Raw genomic sequence first — 21,810 nt, forward strand, 5'->3', positions numbered from 1 at the left:
TGTTGTTGAAAGATTTCCTTAGAAACGTTCGCTCATTTCATATTTTTAAATTTGCATTAATTCAGATGCAAACATATTATTTTTTTTTCCACAATAGAAAAGAAGGTAAAATCTGTTAAGATTTCGAATAAAATTATTCATAAATATTTTGCAAGATTAAGAAGAAGTTATTTGGAGAATATTGCATTGCAATTGGATGTTTGGTTTTAGTTTTATGAGCAAGTTGTATTCTTCAAATATGCAAAAACAAATAAGAAGTTTGTCTGGATGGAATAATTAAATTGCAAGACTGCATAAATTCTAGTACGCAAACAACTCAAGAGGAATATTTTTTATAAGGATTGAACATTTTGTAATAACCATTGTGATGACTACAAAATTTAATTCAATGAAATTATCATTCAGCAGGAAATTAACACAATTGGAAAAGAACACGAGACATTTTCTGCCATACATTTAACTGTTTTAATAATTATAAATTTAAGGAGCGTAACAATTCCCTAAAGCCGTCAAGTGTTGAGGTGTTAATGATAGTTGCGTTAAACTCATACACATATTACTTAATCAGAAAAGACATTTAAACTTAGAACAATTTCTCTTTGTACATTAATTTAGTTTTCTTTAAAAAAGTTAAACGTGGCGTATGTGCACTTTTTTTAATGAGAAATTTATTTTATGAAGGGTTTTACATTTAAGACGGGGCCATTTTAAATTAAATAAAACAAGTTGTACATATAAGATAACAATAATGTTTTATCTTTATTTTGAGCTCTATCAATAAAATAATGTGTGAAATATAACATCGTTTAAATTGGAAACACGGCTTTGCTAGGTGGCGCGCATTCAACAGGATGGTATGTAAGGCCAGTGTCCATATCATCCGATTCAGGCAACAAAAAACTGGAAATTTTTCTTATTCATCTATATACAACCAAAAATGGGCCTTATAGTTAAAGAAGATTTTTCACCCATATTTTAATTAACTTACAAGTGCTTCAAAATTCAATTAGCGAACAAACGATGCACGTTGCATAATATGGTCGTTTGGTTTCAGCTTTTGGGTAAGTTGGATTTCATTTGGGTGCAGGCCTAAATCACGACGCATAATTTGCCATGTTGTGGTCTGCAGTAGGCCAAGTTCTTGTGATGATCGATGCTGAGGCGGAATTAACTGCTTTGGATAATACTGCACACTATTATAAACAATGGCGATGTTTTCAGTAGGTCCTGCGTTTCGCTGACTTACAGATGTTGGCTGAGTGTTCATTGGGCCGGTGAACCCGAATTTGGTCACTGAACGCTGAATAGTTGACTTAAAAGGTCGAATTCAAATATTATTTTGAACGGGTTGCGTTGTAACTTGACATGATGATTTTTTTTTAGTGACTGATAAAAGAAGATATTTTGAAAGAAAGTAAAAAAAACAGTCATGAGCTGTAAAAATCAACCCAGGCATATTACAAAACCCTTTGCGTTAAGAATTCTACATTTTAGTTAAACAAATTTAAGACAAACAATTCTAGAAAACTATAGAAAACCGGATTCCGCAGTGTATGGTTCGAGCATTTCCTCTAACTAGAGCGTCATAGATTCTAAATATTTTTAAGAAAGCAGTGTATCACAGCAACTTAATGAATTTCCCATGGGAAAAATTAGAGTTTGTACTGTCTGTTTCTGCAATATTTTTTTCATAGAATTTCATACAAGTAAAATTCAAAAAATATATATATTTCGGCCCATAAGAAGTGCACTTCCTTGTCAAATTTGCAAGAGTGACTTAACAATATCAAAATTCAGAAATAACTAGATATACAATTGAAACGAAATCTTAAGAAAAAGCAATAACATGATGTTTCGAGAGCCAGTCAAATTCGTTTTTACAAAAATAATAATTTTGAAGCAATATTATTTTCGTTTCTCAAACATCTACCATTGCCGGTTCATTTGATATCCATTGAACAAATTAAATCATCGATTAAATTTAATATGGGTGCCGTCTAAAATTTCAAATTAAAAATCAAATAAAAATCGACAATATTTTAGGGAGTGCAATTAAAGTAAGTGATATATTTATAAAATCACACAAATTGTCAACATTTTTTCTTGATAAACGAAAACCATTAAAGTTATTGATTTTAGTTTAGCCATATTTACCTGCAGCTTACTAGGCAAATATTTAGTTATTTTATTCCAATATAAATAATTTTCATTTATACAAAAATTGCTATCTACATTATACGTATGTATGGATAACCTCAAAAACAATTAACATACCTCGTGGCATATCATAAAATTTAAACAAATTAAATGTTTGCTTATAACAATATTATAAGCAATTATTATTATTATTAATACCATATTCTCGCTTCTCATAAAATAACACAACAATTTTTGCCCAACTACGTGAACCATTAGCCGCACAATATTGCAACTTTTAAACTCATGCAAGTGAATTTAACCGAAATTGTCAGTTTTAATTAAAGTGATAAATGATATCAATACACCCTAAAAAATACATATTTCCTAATATCAAAAATGTTAACTACAAACATATATCCTTCCATTCACCAAATCTCTATCTTTCCACTAGATATTCTAGCATAGACAAAACTGCTTCAATAAAAATGTATGCAAAATAATAATAAAAAAATATTTTTATTTGTATCCTTACAGAAATAATGAAAGCTACCGCGTGGCTTTGCCCGGTTATAACGTTACTCTGCGCTAGTCGGTTTGTATGCACAGCTCAACGAGGATACCATGAATATAACGCCATTGATTCACCCAGCAGTATGATTCAGGTATAAAATTAGTTGAATGTAGTTATTTTGATTCGATTGCTTTTGCTTTTATCCTTTTGCACTTTTTTAGTATCCTTTTTTTTTATTCGATCACATCCGATTCACATCTATGAATGAATTTGTTTTTAGTTTTCTTATTTTTGTTTTGGTTCCCTATTAAACAAAAAAAATAGCAAGGATCAGAATGGCTTCTTACAATATTGTTTTAAGGGCAAGTTCTGTGTTTGCAAAAATACTCCAATTACGGAACAGGATTTTTTTTGAAATTTTCGGTACTAATTTGAAAACTATGTATAATGGAGAAGTCTATGCTTCCACTGAAATTTGGTACAAAGTATTCCTAGAAATTGACTTAATTCGTAGGACGTCATCGTTGCCACAACCGACATCTGTTCCAGGCCCGTTCAACATTTGTCTCCACTTTTCATGGTTTATTGAACTACTCCACCAATCCCAAGGCTGTGGCCGTACTAGTATACACCATTGTACAAGCGCATCTGAGGCATAGTCTTCACGCTGTCTTCTACCATAAATTGTACCGCAAAGGAATTCCCGAGTGGGTCCTTCTTCTATCATGCATGTTAATTGTCCAGCCCACCACAGCCGCCGGCAGGGTCTCTGCAGTATATTTCTTAGTATCCAACAGCACTATTTTGGAATTCATGGTAAAATTTATAGATTTTAAGAGCCTTGATAAACTAGTTTCTGTTGGCTTTTATTTAACATACTGCCTCAAAATCGATTGAAGATTCAAACTTCCTGTAATGTTTTTCTCATAGCATTCTTACCAGTACCTTTTGTCACTTAAATGTGAAAGTGTGTTCAATTGAAGTATCTGAAAAAACACCCTCCATTCGTTGGCCCAATAGATTTTCTTACGAATAATATTTTCCGAAAGGATTTTGGGAAGTCTATTATTCGGTAGCTCTATGGCTCTAGACTTAGTGTAATACATAATTTGGTGTATTATTGGGAAGAAGAAAACATCTTTTTAGAAAGAAACGTTGCAGCTTCTCTACTTGGTCATACTCCTTGTAGCCCCACACTCGTGCGCAGTACAGTATAATTGATCTTGAAGCCGCATCATAGATTTTGAATTTAGCTGAGCGTCGGATATTTTTATTTCATAATCGTAGTCTTTTTAAGTGTTTCGTCCAAAACATGTTATACTTTAAAATAACTCTAAGATACCTATTTATATTGGTTTTTAACAGCTTTGTCCCCACCACCGAAAACCTTTTTTTCTTATGCTGCCCTCCGCCCTCCATTTCGGAAGATCTCTATTTCTGATTTTCAAAGATTGACCATTTTCCGCAGTAGTAAATAAAATTGGTTATTTGCTTTATTTGTTGAAAAAATTCAGATCTATTTTTGCCTTCCCGACAGCTGCTGTGGTGTTTTTATAAATCAACTTTAAATTGTTTATCATTTTTGGAGATACCAAGTGTAGTCAAATACAACTTTTAGATTGACAAAAAAGGCGTACTCTTCTTTTCACACAATTGGAACTGAAGATAAGCTAAATTGAAGATCTGGTCGTCTGTTGAGTAGTTGTTAAAATATGTGGTGTGATATATGTACGTTCAGAATGTTGTTTTTTTTAACCCAGACTATATAAGCCTGTTAAGGAGCACGGACATACAAATTTTATACAAAGTGTCCAAGAAGGACAATCCACGATAGTTTGTGACATCATTAGCCTTGCCTTTTTTCAATATCAGATACATGAGCGATTGTTCAAACGAAATTGGAATTATTGCTGTTTTAAGAATGTAGCTGCATAATCTGTACATTTCATTAATCAGTACTGGTCTGGCAGTCTTATAAAATTCGTAAATGAGCTTTTTATTTTTAGAACTGGTGGCTAAACCATCTCTATTTTATGATCCAGGTATATCCAGGATAAGATAGTACCGACTATTCTAAACGAATCTCTTTTGCTAATCTTCACAATTCTTTTGAAGTGTTTACAAAATTCAGTTAGGTTATAGTATTTACGTTTTCTCAATGTATGTAAAAAGCTTATCCGTAAAATACATCAATATTAAATTGTCTTAACCACTTAAAATGTTTAAAAGTTATTTTTTGAGCTACATTACACGCACAGTCAAACCAAGGCTTTTTTTGGATAAAACTTTTACTTTTTACCACAACATATTAGAATTGCTTCATAGATACAGTCTTTTATTGCATTACAACTATTTTCTATTGATGAAGATGTAAATGTTTTGTTAAGTTCCCATAGGAAGTTATTGTAATGGGTCCGATTTTTCAAATTGTAAGCGTTCGCGACGTTTTTTTCGTCGTCCATAGCTCGAGAACCAAAAGAGATATCGCCTTCAAATAAATTTAATTATACCGATAAGAAAGCAGAAAGGGCTCTCAAGAAAATTGCGTGGGTGTTTTTTTTTTACCATAGCAGTTTGAAAAAAGGTGAACATTTTGGTTAACCCTTAATATCTTACAAACCAAAAACGATAGAGACTTGAATTAAATTTTATATAATATATTGTAACGTAATATCAAAGAATTATATTTTTATAAATAAAAAAAAACTGAAAAAAATGTGTCACCTCCAAAATTGTACGACTAAAATATGATTTCATCCCCAAAATAATTTTGTGCAACGAAGAATAATCTGATAAAATTTTGAGAAAAATCGAATTGACAGTTTTTTTTATAAAAAATAAAAATCTAAAAAAAAAACATTGAATATCGATTTAAATATCTTTTCAAAAACTTGAAATTAAGGCTTCAAACTTATTTTATCTTATAAATAATATTGTTTTTAACATTCTGAAAAATGCTGAGAAAAATCGAATTGACAGTTTTTTTTACAAAAAATAAAAACCTAAAAAAAAAAATTAATAAAAAGTGGTAAAAGTTGATTTTTGACTCAAATATCTTTTCAAAACTTTTACAAACTAATAGTATCTTATAAGAAATATTGTTTTCAACATTCGATAAAGTTTTGAAAAAATCGAATTGACAGTGTTTTTTCAAAAACTAAAACTCTAAAAAAAAAACAAAACTAAAACTTGGTAAAAATTTACTTTTGACTCAAATAGATTTTCAAAAATTAAAAATATTGGCTTCAAACTTATTTTATTTCACAGAAAATATTGTTTTCGATATTCAGTAATTTTTATATAAAAATCATAAAAAATTAAATCTACAAAAAATAGTACACAAATTTGGTAAAAATTGATACGAGTACATATAGACAAATCGACAGACGGGATGGGAAGTTATCAGTGTGGGTCGCATCCCAGCCTCTTTTTTCTTAACATTTAGCACTGTAAAAAATGAGCATTTTTTATCTATATGTTTAAGAAAGTTAAAAGGTCTAATTGCTTTAACAAATAGTATCACAAACTGTGTTGATATTTGTATCAGTTTTTAGGGTTTACAAAAGCTCAATATTCATATGAATTACTTAAACTTAACCTCACTACGTACTGAATTTACAAAAAAGTGGAAGGAATCTGGTGTACATTATGAAATATCATGCTGCACAACTGGACAATATTTCGCTGTCGATTTTCTTAAGAATTGATTGTAACTCTTTAAAAATATTTCATTTTTAAGAGTTTTTAGTTTTAATGAAACTTTTTTTCGTAAACTCCAAACAAACATCCAAAAGTTTCTAGAAATAGATATATCAATCCCAAACCTTAAAACAAAAGTTATTTAAGCGGAAACTCCAATAACTATTATTATAAAAGTGACATACAAATGACGATCGATTAAAAATTAATAGAAGTTTATTTTAAATTGTCATAGGGATGAACCTTCAATTTCTATACTAAATAAATGTCATTTTGTACGAATCTTCATCTTCAAAGAAAACAATCTTATTCTACTTTGTTATAAAATTTAACAACCTAAGTTGCAGTTTTGTATGAAAAAGTGATACACAGCACTTAACACAGTCATTTCTGCCATCTATTACGAGCGTTATAATCCTCCAAAGATATAAGAAAACAATATTGTGCCACATTCAACTTGGTTATATCGGTAATTCTTTTCTATATTTTACCCCTCAGTAAAACCGCATCAACCAATATCCTTATTGAAAATAATTCAATACCACCATCGCCAACACGATGTCGAAATTACATAATTCGGTGGTCGCGGTCGTGGTGATGTGCAATGAAATGTAGTTTTATTTTTTTGATAAAGAAGAAGTTCGTTACGTCAAATTAACTCGATTCTTTGCATGAATTGAGAAAAATACCCGTCAGTAGTTCGCTACCTAGCAGTTATTGATTTGACTACTAACCATGTAATAACACAGAGCCATATTGTGATACAAGCCACAAGAATAATATTTCACATCACACATTTCACACCTTGTTGCATAAAAATGGTAAAAAATACGACAAGGACGAATATGTAAAAGGTACCTTACCTGTCCTTCCTGCAAACATACATACACAACACATACATATGTGCGTTATACTTTTAATGTCGATTAATTTGCCAGTAAATTTCACCAACCGCGTGGCCACGCCACGACGACGACAGCAACAATGTTGACGGTATAATGTCCTTTGGATATGTATACGTTCGGTGTAAAATATATGTGTGTAATAATATAAGGATTGAGGATGCATACTCTACACGTGATTAAATAATACCGGATGACCTTTTCTCATTCCATTTTTATCGTTACCACAATCCCCGTGACATATTTAAATTTGCAATTCCCTTTCACTAGAGTAAATACACTGGAAAAAAATTGTTGGTCTACATTAACAATTTGGAGTCTGTTATGGGTTCTGTTTTGTCTTATTGGTACTTTAAGAGTTAATCAGGCTTATCGATTCTACTATTGCTGAAGTTGAATTTTAAGGACACTCTTTTCACGAAATCAAAACCTCAATTTTCGTCATTCGGAATAAGCATCTAATTTGACTTGAATCTACACTTACTTAGATTCTCAGACCTATAAATTGTTCCACATTCAACTTAAATAAGTTGCATGGGTATTCTCTGACTGGTATTTCCCAATCTCGTCGATTCCTCCTCAATTGTCCTCCTCCACTTATTGATCTCTCGATCCCGACTCTTCTGCTATTTTGAATGAGTTGATTCAACTGCATTTTCTGTCCTGCAATGTAGTCATTATCTTTTATAAGCTCTTGGGTCATCCCCTTCCACTTGCGCCTTCTTATGAGTGTCAATTTAGTCCTGATCCCTTATCCTCTATAGTTTTTCATTGGGATAAGAAAATCCATGGATGCTTATTAATGAAGATTTGCAGTTGCCAATTATTTGTTGCTTTGCTTTCCCCGTATAAAAGTACTAATTAGACATTTTACCGGAACAATCACAACTTTGTCGTCAAGATGAGAGAGTTGTTTCTCCAAATATTAGAAACACTGTCCCAAAAGTAGCCTTAGTTTCAGGATACGGTTAGCAATATCTTTTCATATTCCGCCTTCAGTAGACACAATACTTCCAAGATACAAAAAACTCTCTACTTTATCTACTGGTTGCTGGGCAATTTGTATTAGAGAGGATGCCTTGGAAGATTAAGAGGCTCGACATTTTATTTTTTCCCATGTTGATTTTCAACCTCAAGATTTTTGTTTTCTTCACCCTTGTTTTTATTTGATTATTATCCTATCAGATATCAAGCCAAACATCGCCCACGTAATCTAGATGCTTTAGATTTGTTTGCTGTCAAGGCATTCCACAAAACATCACTGATCACTAATAAGAACAGAATTGGTGACAGAATGGTCGACTGTCTGATTCCATTTCGATAAACTCTTTTTACAACCTACATCATCATAAGTCGCTTTTGTAATAAAAATGAGTTTATGCCGCATACCTTTCTTCCGCAAAGCAAGCCAGATAAATTCCTTATTGCAACTGTCAGCAGCCTTCTCAAAATAAATGAACAGCAGAAGAAGTGGTTACCGTAATTTAATTTTTCAAACAGTTTAACACAAAGAAATGATATTCTCTTCAACTTAAATGTTTGTGTATTATTTCAACTTAAACTTTTATTTGAAATTTTAACTTCTTTTGGAGCGTAGAATCCACGGTTTCGAAAACCGTAAACATAAATAGTTTGCAAAAAATAGTTTTAATTTTAAATAATTCATTATTTTGGAATTTGAATCTTAAAATTGTTAAAACTTACTATTAAAGTGGTGACAGTTTTTTAAGACTTTATTTTCTGAACGTATTATTTCTTAAAGAGGTGATTTTACGACTTATCGTTTTAAGGGTCCACAATCGATACTGTCGAGTGCTTAAACCATTGTCGTGGCCTTAAAAACATTATTTCAGTATCAAAATGAAACATCTTATTAGAAAACTCAGAAATTCAGAGCATAGGATTACACTATGCTTGTATTTATTGTAACAAACAATTTTCCTCTGAGTGTAGGCTGCAAAAATAGAGGAGTGCTGTTGTAATAAACACATAGCACTTACTACTGGAACCTGCTTCCTAGTAAATGTTTGTGATCTAATCATAAAACACCAAAGCGCTTTTGTTTAACCAAATGTTATTTCCTGGAATATCATTTCATTATCCTTATTTTATAATTAAACGCCATCATTTCATATAGGTAATCAACAAGTAAATACTATTATGTGTGAATAAAGTCTTTCTGATGTGATGTCAGTGTTATAGGAAGGTAACCTAAATACAATTTTCAAATGAAAACATAACAAAAATTAACACACAAATTCACAGGTGCAGTATGTATTTAGTACCGTTCTGTTAAGTGCAAATAAGTGAGATTTTATTAAATGTTTATTTTCAAAATAGAGATTGAATTGCATATAAATGTGTATGTAAACGTAATGAATAAGAGAATAAGATTCATTACAAAGTATAAAGGTGCTCACAAGACCGAATAATTAATTTTTCTAATTCAATTTAAATAAAAAAATGTTATTTCAATTATTGTATTCCTCTTACAAGTAAAAATAAGCTCTCTTTGTCCTTGGAAGAATGTTTGTGAAAAAATATAAATTTACTCAGAATGTCCTTGGATGTCTGATGGGAACATCGTTTGTGAGAATTCGCTTTTTTTTAATATGATAAGGAATGATAATTCATCCATATTTTTTTTTTTTTTTTATAATTAGCAAACACTAAAAGGGTTTTTTATACCTTTAATATGCCAAAGACACAGTGTGAGCATTAGGAAAAGAGGGAAGGGTTGGATAGGAAGTGTCGGTGTACATTGGTTTTAAATTTCTGAACATTGCAATGACAGGGAAAGATAGAGTGTGGCAAGGCGTTCCACATTCGCGTAGTACGGCTAAAAAAAGAATCTCTGTACTTCATAGTACGTCATAGTTGGGCTCAAGGGTAAACTGATGGGCATTCCTAGAAGCGCGGGTATTACGGTTAAATTGTTTAAGGGGAGGAATGCAACTGGCTATTTCACTAGAGCATAGTCCGTTAAAATAACGGTAAAAAAGGGTGAGGCAATACAATATTTAAATAAGATTTTACTATTTTCTTAAATTTATATTTGTGTAGAAGACAAGAATGCATAAAGTTTATACTTAATACAATGCTCTTCGATAAAATAGAACTTTGGTTGAGAGCTTCATTCATTCATTCTTACACTTTCTTAAAATAATTTTAAAAAGTATTTATTATTATAATTATTATCTCCACTATTTATAATATAGAAAATGCAAAAATCATTTTCTCAAGTAAAATCCTATGTGAAAGATAAAATGTTTTTAATACTTCTTAGAAAGTATTTCCAGCAAAAATTAACTTTGTCGAAATTTTTTCGAAGTGAATGTCTAATTTTTCTTGCCAATAGGCCAAATTCATAAGAGCTTCGACTATCAATAAAGGTTTAGGAGATTTAAATTTGTTGGTTGCCACCTTCATAAATATCGTTATAATTTGTCAGAAAGTCAGATAGACTGATAAAAATAAATTAGAACTCTCTAAAGATAAGCTATTTATTTGTAGAAATACAGCATAGCCCACAGAAACAAAAGAAAAGATCATATATAAAGCAGACAACTTATGAAATAATTTTCCAGTCTTGGTGTACTTTTCGACGGTTTTTTGATTTTCTGCATACTTTTTTTAAACTTACTCTAATTTTGCAAAATTAAAACATAATTATTATTGATTTATTCAACATTAATAAATAAATACCGGTTCTTGTCTTAATAAAATAAAACCCGAGTTCGGCTGTAATTTGGAAAAGTCAGTGTCGAATGAAATGAAAAGTACCAAAAATTATTAAAACGGTTGTAAGTCGAGAAAAGAAAATTACATTATTGCATTTTTAATATAACTTCATAAACCTTTAGTTTTCTTCAAGAAATAGAATAGACTATGTAACAAATGTTTAAATATATTTTTAATTTTATTTGTTAACAATAGATTTAGGTCATTGCATACGAAATAAATATTAAGAGTATTTGTTTATTTAGACCATTAACTAGATTTTGTTAACTAATATTACACAGTTTAAGTCCTTTAAAATCGAAAGTGGTTTGATATTTTTTAATCAAAATTCTTGTGTTCAAAAGGTAAAAGATGTTAACTTTATTTTCATAGTTTGTCCAAAAGTAGATTTTGAAATTTGCAATATTTGTTTATACAAATTTTTAAATAGTAAACGTAAATAAGTTGAGCATTAGTTAAATTTATTAATGTTTTTATGACTTAAGTGCTTTTACCAAAATAATTAATACAGTTTTTCATTTGTTAAATAGCCTAAGATGTTTTAAGGTTGGTTTAACTGTTATTGTGTTTTTTTATTCTTTTTTTTGTAGTTTCCAAATATTGTACAACATCTTAAATAAATATAAGAACATATATATAGTATACGGAAGAAGAGTTATGTGGTAAAATATTTTAAGGTGACTTGAGTGATCTTACTTTTTGGATTAATATCGCACAAGAAATTAACTTTAGATATTTTAGCAAAATCATTTGTGCTTATTATCTAACAAATTTAATAAATTAAATACATAAGACGAATAATAATACTCTACTAAAGTTTTTTTTTAACTTTTGCAAGACTCTACGAATTAAGCTGAAACTATTTTACAAAACGTTATAATTTTATTTGTTTTAAAAGATTAATAAACGAGAGTAAAAAGAAAAATTATTTGTGGACGGAATATACAAAAAAAAAGGATAATTACCTAAACAACTCAAGTCGACTTAAGAGCCTTTACCCACTGAGGACAAATCAATCAAATGTGTACAATTATAATTTTACAAACACACGGATATGATTGAACTAATATTTTGATAGTCGTTGCGTACAAATGCTGAATCAAGAACTTTACGATCTACCTTTTCATAAATAATGACATATATAGAGTTTATATTGAAAACTGTTCCAATCTATTACGAATATCAAGAAAATTTCTAAATTATCACTTAAAAGTGAATAAGTTTCCAAATAAATAAAGTTTTAATTGAACGAACTTCAACATTTCTTAACTATCAATTGATATTATATGACACTTGAAATAGGGGTATTTGAAAGTTGTATCATTTAAACGATGATAATTTTACCCTATTTTAACAATCCAGACATCATAAATAACAAAAACTGAATCAGTATTGTCATCAGTGTCTATGTCTAGGTTTACCTTTTAGGATCAAGATAAATGCATACCTACAGTAGTTTATCTAACATCGATTAAACAATTTAAACTTAAACACGCATCTGGAAATCTATTGTTCTTATATAATCAAATGCAAAATAATAATAATTATTCCAAAGTTCGTCTATTAGAAAGAGTGACAGAGTGAAAGGAGAGGGGAAAGACGCAAGGAAAAGACAGAATTTCCTCTGTGATGATGCAGTAACTTATTCCTTGCTGTAACACATTAACAACAATTTCATATCACCTTACATTTTGCCAGGAGGTCTTCAACACAGGTACGATCTTCTAGACAAACGAAGAGATGCAAGAAGTTCTGCAAACACGTGTAGTGTAGGTACATATAAATAATGTTATCTTGAAAATTGCTAAAGGGTGGTTTACGTACTTTATGTATGCATTTCTCAACCTTCAACTCTTACACCAAAGTAAAGTGTCTGTAGAGACACAATGGATCTTTGTTTTCCCAACTTGTTTTAGCCCCATAACCATCTCAGTGTCAGCGTAATCGTTGTCCTCCTCATCGTGGTGTCGTCGTCGTCGTGTCGGTTGGTCGTAGTGTTGTCCATGATAAACTGAACTCGAATTGATACTCTTGTATAATCAGATTGTTTCATCGGGCGTAAAACTTTTTCAATCATTCCTGTTGCCTCCTGGATACGAAATCGAAGTGGTTTTGGTTTCTGTGGGCATTATTTTTTTCCATAAAATCTTGTCCAGTCAATTAAAATTCAATACCGCTCAGTCAAACAATCATGTTTAACCCTCTCAATTATATGAGCAAACAAAAACAAAAACAAGTATACAAACCCTGGAGTTTTGAAGCTACCTTTAACATACCTGATATGAGGGTGACATGAAAAGAGTTTCGGTTCGTTAATATATTTTTCTCGTTGACACTTTTGACGCACGTTCGCAGTTTCATTCGAAATGCTTCCATTTTCAATATGAGAACTGTACATACAAAAAAGAGGATACGTATAAGGTAAATGATACACGTCTTGTTAAAAAGTTGATTTCCCATTTGTTTTACAAAGTACAAAGTAAACGTGCCATAATGATGAAATTCTTCTACATCTCAGTCTCAACTTAACTTTTTTTCGAATTCGTTTGAAAGTTTAACTTGCATTTAAATTTGATTTTGAATAAATATTCCGTTTATTATAGAAAGGATTCTCTGGGCTTTCTCACTCCACATACACGAGGACTCAACACACATGGTAATAGACTAAACGAAGGACGAGTGACGGGTTCATCAATCCACGCATCAAAAGCTTTTTCTAATTAGGTACAAGTTTAGTATGGTATCGGATGGGATAAGGAAAAGTTTGAAATATGTACAACACGCATACTATATGAAAATATTCCTTCGAGAAAATTTCTTAGACGATAAAATTCTCACTCAAGAATTTCAAAAGCAAATGTTTCATTTTTAATTTTCTTCTCTTAGCTGCCGTATAACTTTTTTTATAGGAACGAAATATATGATTGATGTTTTTAGGAAATAACAAAATTTGACGGAAGAAGTTTCTTAATTTCTTGTCACTTTTCGCAAGGTAAACTTTTAAACTTTGACTAATTTGAAGTACCTATTTTCTAGGAATTCGTTAGAATTGTTAAAAAAAATGATTATGAAACATGATACAATTGGGATTTAGATTTTTGTTTTTTGATGTTGATGCTTCGAAAAATGATTAGCGTAAAACATTTTATAACTTAATATCAAACTTTCCATATTAATTTATTGTAATGGGTCTGATTTGTTAAACTAAAAAAGGTTGTCCCTAGAATCTAAATTAAAGGTTCTAAGGGAGTTGTCAATTTGTGCGTGTGTATGTATGTACGTACTTTCGGGATATTTTATTTAATCGAGTATTTATCAAAAACCGGTATTGAAAAAAGATGCAGAAATTACTTTCAAAAAATTGAGTGGGTGGAAATTGAAAACTTGGTCACCCACAATATGTCTGCGACCAATGACGTTAGCAACTTTATTTAAAGTTAAGATTATTCCAAACTGATTTAAATTGGAAAAAAATCAAAAATTTAATATGTGCAGCCTTGGAAAGTTTGCTAACAAAAGAATATACTACCGTCAAAAAAATTGTATACATACAAAAAAATCGTTTTTGACATCTGGTAATTTTTTTAACAAAAGTAGAAGACAAAGTTTAAAAAAAAGTACTATGAGTTTTTAAAAACTGTTTAGGACTCGAATTGTCATCAAAGCTTTACTAAAAATTGGACAAAATTCGCTGTCAACTGAAATGTCTCGAGAACAAAAAGAGTTATTGAAATGGAACTTAATTTATAATATGCAAAACAAGATTGCAAACATAAAGTTAATGTTTGAGAAACGACAAAATGTTTTACAAAATAACTACAAACTGAAAGAAAAATGAAAGATATTGAATTCAAAATTGTTTATCGTACACAAAATATTGTTACAAATGAAATCGAATGCCTAAAAACCTTAAAAAAACAACACCAGAACTAGCTTGTTATAAGAATCTATTTTTTAAATTTAGAAGAAGATTGTTAGATTTAATAGTTCAAATAAGAAGATTTAATGTAGGACCAGAATAATAAGTAAAGTTACCTTGAAGAAATTAGTGGTCCAAAATGATGGGTTCTAACTTTAAACAAAATATAAGGAGAAGTGATTGAATAAAGAGTTTTCCAATAAAAGGTTTAATTTATAATACTCCACTATTTGGCAGCAATCACTTTTGAAGTTGTCCTTCGTGTATCCAAAGAATCTGTTTAAAAATATTTCCTGTATTTTAAAATTCAAACAAATTTCAAAAATTTAAATGCTATTGGGTTTGTAAAAAAAACCTTAATTTTTCCGATTTTTGATCGGCTTTTTGATCATGAAACATTATTTAAACAATATTTAAAATCATTGAAATCAATTCAGTAGTTCTTAAGTTCAGTAATTCTTAAGGAAACTAAAAAACACAATAAAAATTCTATTTGGAGAAAGAAGAAAATTTTAATAAAATCTATCCGTTTGTTTTTGAGAAAATTTGAATTTGAACGAACAAATTTGTTTGGGGAATATTAAATTGGGGAAAAAAAGTTATAAGACGAATCAGCATAAAACTTTAACTTTCAAGTTTAAACTCAATCGACAAAATGGCTTGTCCTGTTGGGGCAAAAACAGTCAGACAGACAGACCGACGGAATCGGGAGACCCACTTTATTAGACTTCTCTGCCAACGTAATATTGTGTTTGTTTATAATCTCGAGTTTGAGTTTCTTACGAATTCAATACTTAATTTTTGCAAGAACATTTTTAAAACCGCCTTATTTTTCAAAAAGGCGATCTTATTTTTGAGAAACTGCAGCCATAAATATAATATAATACATTAATTAAATATAAAATCTAGTTTTTTTAAAAAAAGCTAAAAGCTTAACATTCCATTCAGAGCTGAGTCTGACTTATTATGAATAATGAAAAAAATTAGTGTATTTTCAGCAGTTTAGAATTAAATTCTTGTAACCTTATTATGTAGTAGCCGTTCCACTTTAAAGCTAATTGTCACTTATTTTGTGCCGCTTTAAAAATAGGTATTGATCGGCTTAACATTACCACTAAAAACTGATAAAAAATGTTTTTTAACTCGAATATATTGGCAGAAAATAAAGATATTGGCTTCAAAATAATTTTATCTTATAAGAATTCCTGCAAATTTATGACTAATTGAAAAAATCAAATATTTCATTTTCTTAACAAAAATAAAACTAAAATTTGGTTAAAACGTCTCGAATTTTTCCGAGAACAAACGAAAGTTTTAACTTTAAAATTATTTGGTTCAAAACTAAATATTTTTCTTGATATTCGTTCAATGTTTGGTAAAATTCAATTGACAATTTAGTACTGCTTGGAATTGATTTTCTTGAGAACAAAAAAAAATAATATCAACTTTAAACTTTCTTCATCTTACCAATCAAGAGAAAATTAAAAACCTGAAACCTTAAAAAGTACTAAAAATTAGATTTTAAATTAAATATGTTGAGAATGAAATTGACATCTTGGGGAATATTCACAGTCATATTTTAAACCCTAATCTATTTGAACTGGAGACGAAATTTAACATTTAATTTAGACACTGCTATTCATAAAGAATTTGGCAGCTCTGTTTAGTTAGAAACTAATGGCATATTCTCATACAATTCTAGTACAATTTTAATTAAAGCTATAAAAAAAAACGGGTTGCAGAGGGAACCAAAATCCTTGGAAGTATTCTATGTACTTATAGTTCAGAAATTTCATTTAAGTCGCCTATTATAACAAAATAATTACTTACTGTCGTAAAGATGCGTAAGCAGCAAGCATCTTATTACCTACATACATATGCCACTTTGATAAAATTTCGGGCGAAAAATTACCTTTCGAATGATTCTGAAAGCGGTATATTTGGGTAAAGAAGCGCTTTCGTTTTCTGTTGGGTGGCAGCATTCCAACATCCAGCAAAATATCAAAATCTTAATCGATGCTTAAGTCTATTGACATTTTAATTTTTGTTTTTTTTTTTCAAATAAAATGTCTAGCAATGTTATTTTCACAATTAGTTTGTTTATTTTTGACGTATTATAAAGTTAAAAACAGCTTAAACATAGGTTTTGTAATGTTCATTTTTAGACTCCAGGAAATTGATTTAAAATGGGTTTTAATTTTCTATATAAATAACATAAACTGGAGTTAAGTTTATCAAAGACAAAATGAGAACTTTTCACATAGCTATGAATATGTTTTTAATGTTTTGTAATATTTAAAACAAGAGTTTTCCTATACAAATATAACGATGCAAATGTTCGAATACATCTGCAAACAAAATAGCTTAAACTTGAATGTTTTTTTGCACATCAATTTCTCTTGATAATAAAATTGACTTGGAACATAAAATACCTACGATTTGAACATTTTTAGTGGATGCCAATGGGAAGTTATAAATGTGGGCTGCATTAGAGGAGCTTAGAGATTTGGCCGTCATCATAAAAATCGAATCGCTTCACTTTAAACTCACAGATTTCAGATCATTTTAGTATGAACATCTCATTTAAAATTACTTTTATCTTTCAAATCAACCTTAAATATATATAAGGAGGGACTATATAACTTTTTAAATAATGATACATTTAGAGACATTATGTTTTGACATAAAACAGTGTACAAGTGTTCTGAACGTATTTTATGGTGGAATTTAAATGTTGTAAACAGAAGTTTTGGTATTAAAACTTGAAAGTTTTTGAGCTGAATGTTTTTCTCGTTTTCTGGGTTGGTTTTTACTTCTACGATCGAAAAACGGGAAATATCAATATAGACTTATGAAGCCCACAGAAAAATAAACGGCTTTTAGAATTCACACTTTTAAACAAGAGATCTTATTAAAATTTTCATAATTTTGTCAAAAATATTAAAGAGAGCTATTGAAAAAAATACTTAAATGTACCTAAGGTTTTTTTTTATATAATTTAACTTATGCCTATATTATTTCTTTAAAGATCATTCAAACAATACTCGTTTTAACTTCTTTTAAGGTAAACAATATATAAAGAATTGAATTTTATCTAGCAATGCATAAAGATGGAATAGCATTATAAAATAGTAATTTTTCTGAAAACAAGCAAAGAAAATGTTTGCACTTGAATAATTTTTCTACGAATACTTGTATAATATTCTTTTACAAATATCTTCAATTTGACACAACAAACAAATAAAAACAATTTCTTTATGTTAATGTTTGCATGATTTATCTCTTCAATACTTTTATGTGTCCATTCATTTTACAAAATCACTGTTCCGCGACATTAAATGTACAAATAAACTTCCTATTTAATTCTTTATATTTCATAAACAAAAGAAAAAGAAAAAAGCAAAATAATAAAAATAAAATAAATTGTACAGTGCAATATTTAAATAAATATCTTGTTCTCTGGTCTCAACCTTTTCCTGTCCATAGACAGTAACCTTAACCTACCCCAGCCAAAAAGGCATTCTTCCACTTCATTAAGAACAACGAAATAAATTATCATCCAATTTTCTTTTTTCACTTTTTATTTTCAAAAACAAAGAGTACTACCAGTAAGAAGTTTGTATTCGAAGTCTTATGTACAATATTCATAGTCATTATGCAGTTTCAAGAATAAGAAACAAAAACATTAGAATTAACATTTCTATGGCTCATTAGAAGCTGTTTTACACAATAACTTATACAGCAGCTTGATATTTCTAAACATAAAACAAACCAAAACAAAAAGGGCACCCTTAAGCTGATCGTTATTTATTACAAGCTAATGGACTTTGAAATTGACAAGAATCCATAACAAATTTATCTCAATCCTATATAATTTGTTAAAACACTCCCCCACACACGAAAATAAACGTCTTTAAGACAGAAAACCATAGGACATTGTTGCCAAGTGTAGTTTGTTGTGTGTATTTAAATCTCTTTCATGAATATTTTAATATTTAATAGAATTTAATGAGAACATACACTATTCTTATGATTTTTCATTTCGATGATATTATTTTAAATACAAATATTTTACAAAATTTGTTAAATAATAATAAATTATTGTTTGAATTGAGTAAAATTAGTGTAAGGGAGGAACTTCTTCAAAAAATGAATTGGATTTGGGACAACATATGACAGAAGTTAAAAAAAAACATTAAAATAGTTTAAAAATTAGGACTTAAGAGACTTAGCCTCTTTTACCAAAACGTAAGCTGACTTCGTTGTAAGACTTGTGTTATGTTTCTTAACTCTCAATCATTCCCACACGACATATTCGTTTTGACAGAAACCTGGCTGAATTCGAGCTTTTCAGACACAGAACCTTTTTAGTTAAAAGTTCGAAGTTTACAGATTTGATCGTCATGTTGATAATGCAAATAATTAAGGTGGAAGTGTTCTTATAGTGGTAAAAAATACACATTTCTCTTCTTCCCTTTAGAGTCTTTCCTTGGCATTAGATTTTGTTATCAATTTGTCCTAATCTGAAACCAATATTTTGATTTTAGGTGATTTTAATTTACCACACATTCTCTGGATTCCATCTAAAGACGAATCTTGCCTTGAAATCTCTCTCTCTTTTTCACAATTGGTACTATCTTTTTTAAAAATCAAACTGTATTAAAAACTCAAAAAATCGAGTTGGCGATTTAGTATTTTTTTACGCTATTAGTACCTTTGTTCTAGAATCTTAACACCTTACTTTACACAGTAATTCCTTTGATTAATAATTTTGGATTTTAGAAGAACTAATTTCCAGTTGTGGTATGAAGTTTTAACCATTTATGGAATTGCTGATTTTTAGTTTATGCTAAATTTGAATTATATTTTGTATTTTGTGCGTGTGAAAGACTAAAAGCTTATTACTTTCTGAAAATTCTAAAAAGAAATAACTAAACTCCTTGAAATAAGTCTTCAATTGTATCAATTAAGTATTTACAAATTGAGAAGAAATACCTCTGAGATAAACGTGGAAACATATTGTTAAAAATGCGAAATGAAATTGAAAACTTTGCGAAACTAATAAATGAATACAAAATTCTAAAACATAAAAAATTGAAAATTCAACTAAAAGTTCTTCAATCATAACAGCCTGGCAACATTCCAAAAAGGACCTTCTGAATAATGACACAAATTATTCTCAAACTCAATTAAAAAAAAATGAAGTGTAAATCATTCTCAAACTCTCGCGAAATGAACAAAATTGAATTTCGTCTACAAAATCAACGATAAATTGCAATCTTTATTTTTCGCCTTCACCCGTTTTTTTCTCACTAATATAACAAGAGCTCATCAGTTTAGTATAGTAATACATACTGACTTCTTTAATTTTATTTTCTAAAGGCTTTATAAATTAATCATTCTTATAAATTGAATTCATTTAAATTTATTTTCAACACTTTTTCATTCAATTTGTGTTTATTTTTTTCGCAGGACGATTATTTGCTTGAGAAAAGAACAAAGCCTTCATTGTCAATAGTGAATCCTCTAGATGTACTTCGACAGCGACTTTTACTAGAAATAGCCCGAAGACAGATGAAGGAAAACACGAGGCAGGTAAGAAGTTAAAAACCAAAATTATAAAAAGAAAAACGAAAATGAAAAATCATAAAACATTTTTGGTGGGTATATGAAAATTTGTTTTGATATAAATTTTTCCTTTTTTTTTGCTTGATTTGTGTGAAAGAACTTGGATAAAGTCTAAGTATTCTCACGCATTGAGGGTAAAAAGATTTCAAATAACAAACAAACAGAAGAAAAATGACTGATGATGAAAAAGTGAAAATGTAAGAAATTTCATCAAAAAAAAAAGAGAATAAAACGATGGAAACTCAAAGAAGCGATGATCATTTGGAAAAACTTCCTTTCTTTTGTAAATTTTACTTTTGCAAGGAATTTCCATCAAAAGAACATTTTTTCTTATTTCACTTCGGATATTATCAGACATTTGTTTTGCTTTAGAAAAAATAAAAAGAAAATATGACTTCTAAAAAGGTTTGACCTTTTTGGTTTGTTGTATAAAAGTCAAGAGACGTATACAAAATTATTAAGGATATCAACAACGAGGTTTCAAAGTTTGGAAAAAAGAAATGTTATGCTTGCGCGGTTTAATTTTGCTTCATTAATTTAAAACATATAAAGTTACCTTCAAAAAAGCAACTATGGAGAAAAATCAATTTGCGAAAAAGTTAACACACGTTTCATAAGGATAGGGTTTGCGATTCCCAAAGACTAAATATGTTTCCATATTTGTGATCTTTAATTCTCAAGCGTAAGACATATGTACATGTATGCATAGTCAATTTCATGCCTATTTCTGCTCAATACTTTTCGGCTTTAGACATCTTTAAAAACTAAGACTTTTTAAAGTCTTCAAAATTTGATATTTTATTAGATTTAAGAGTCTTAAAATAATTTATGAATGACTCTATTGAAAATCAAAAAAAAAGAACTTTGATTGTCAATAAAGGCTTATTAACCATGGCAGTAATGTTGGTATGAGTAGTTATTGAGAAACAATCATTATTATTTCAATCCGCGAGTAAAATAGAGGATTATTTGCAGGTTTAACGAAATTGATTTTCTTACGAAAATACAAAATGTATTTTTTAACCAACATTAACAGAGGAGGTGAATAACTGCTCCCTCCTTTTCCTCACATATACAGCTTCTGCAAAAGTCATTTCATAATACGCTTAGCTACGTGGCGTGCTTTTCTATCAGACAGTGCCCGATTATTACACCAATTATTATCGAGCTTAGAGATAGCAAGCAAGCTTAAGAAAACTACGGATTTCTGAGATCATATTTAATATTGCACATATGAAGTGCTTCTTTTTTAAGCTTCCTTTTCGATGTAT

General features: G+C 29.5%; 1 protein-coding gene across 2 annotated transcripts in view; it reads left to right on the forward strand.

The window, feature by feature from the left end:
* LOC129943087 (uncharacterized) overlaps window positions 1–21,810 on the forward strand; it is a 54,357-nt gene that overhangs the window by 20,524 nt on the left and 12,023 nt on the right. For both annotated transcript variants that reach the window (XM_056052306.1, XM_056052305.1), the window contains exons 2-3: window positions 2,674–2,801; window positions 20,384–20,506. In XM_056052306.1, the coding sequence (XP_055908281.1) occupies window positions 2,679–2,801; window positions 20,384–20,506 (246 nt within the window). In that variant the 5' untranslated portion in view covers window positions 2,674–2,678. The remainder of the gene's footprint in view (window positions 1–2,673; window positions 2,802–20,383; window positions 20,507–21,810) is intronic.

This window comes from Eupeodes corollae, chromosome 1 (genome assembly GCF_945859685.1).
Source record: "Eupeodes corollae chromosome 1, idEupCoro1.1, whole genome shotgun sequence".
Taxonomy (NCBI): domain Eukaryota; kingdom Metazoa; phylum Arthropoda; class Insecta; order Diptera; family Syrphidae; genus Eupeodes; species Eupeodes corollae.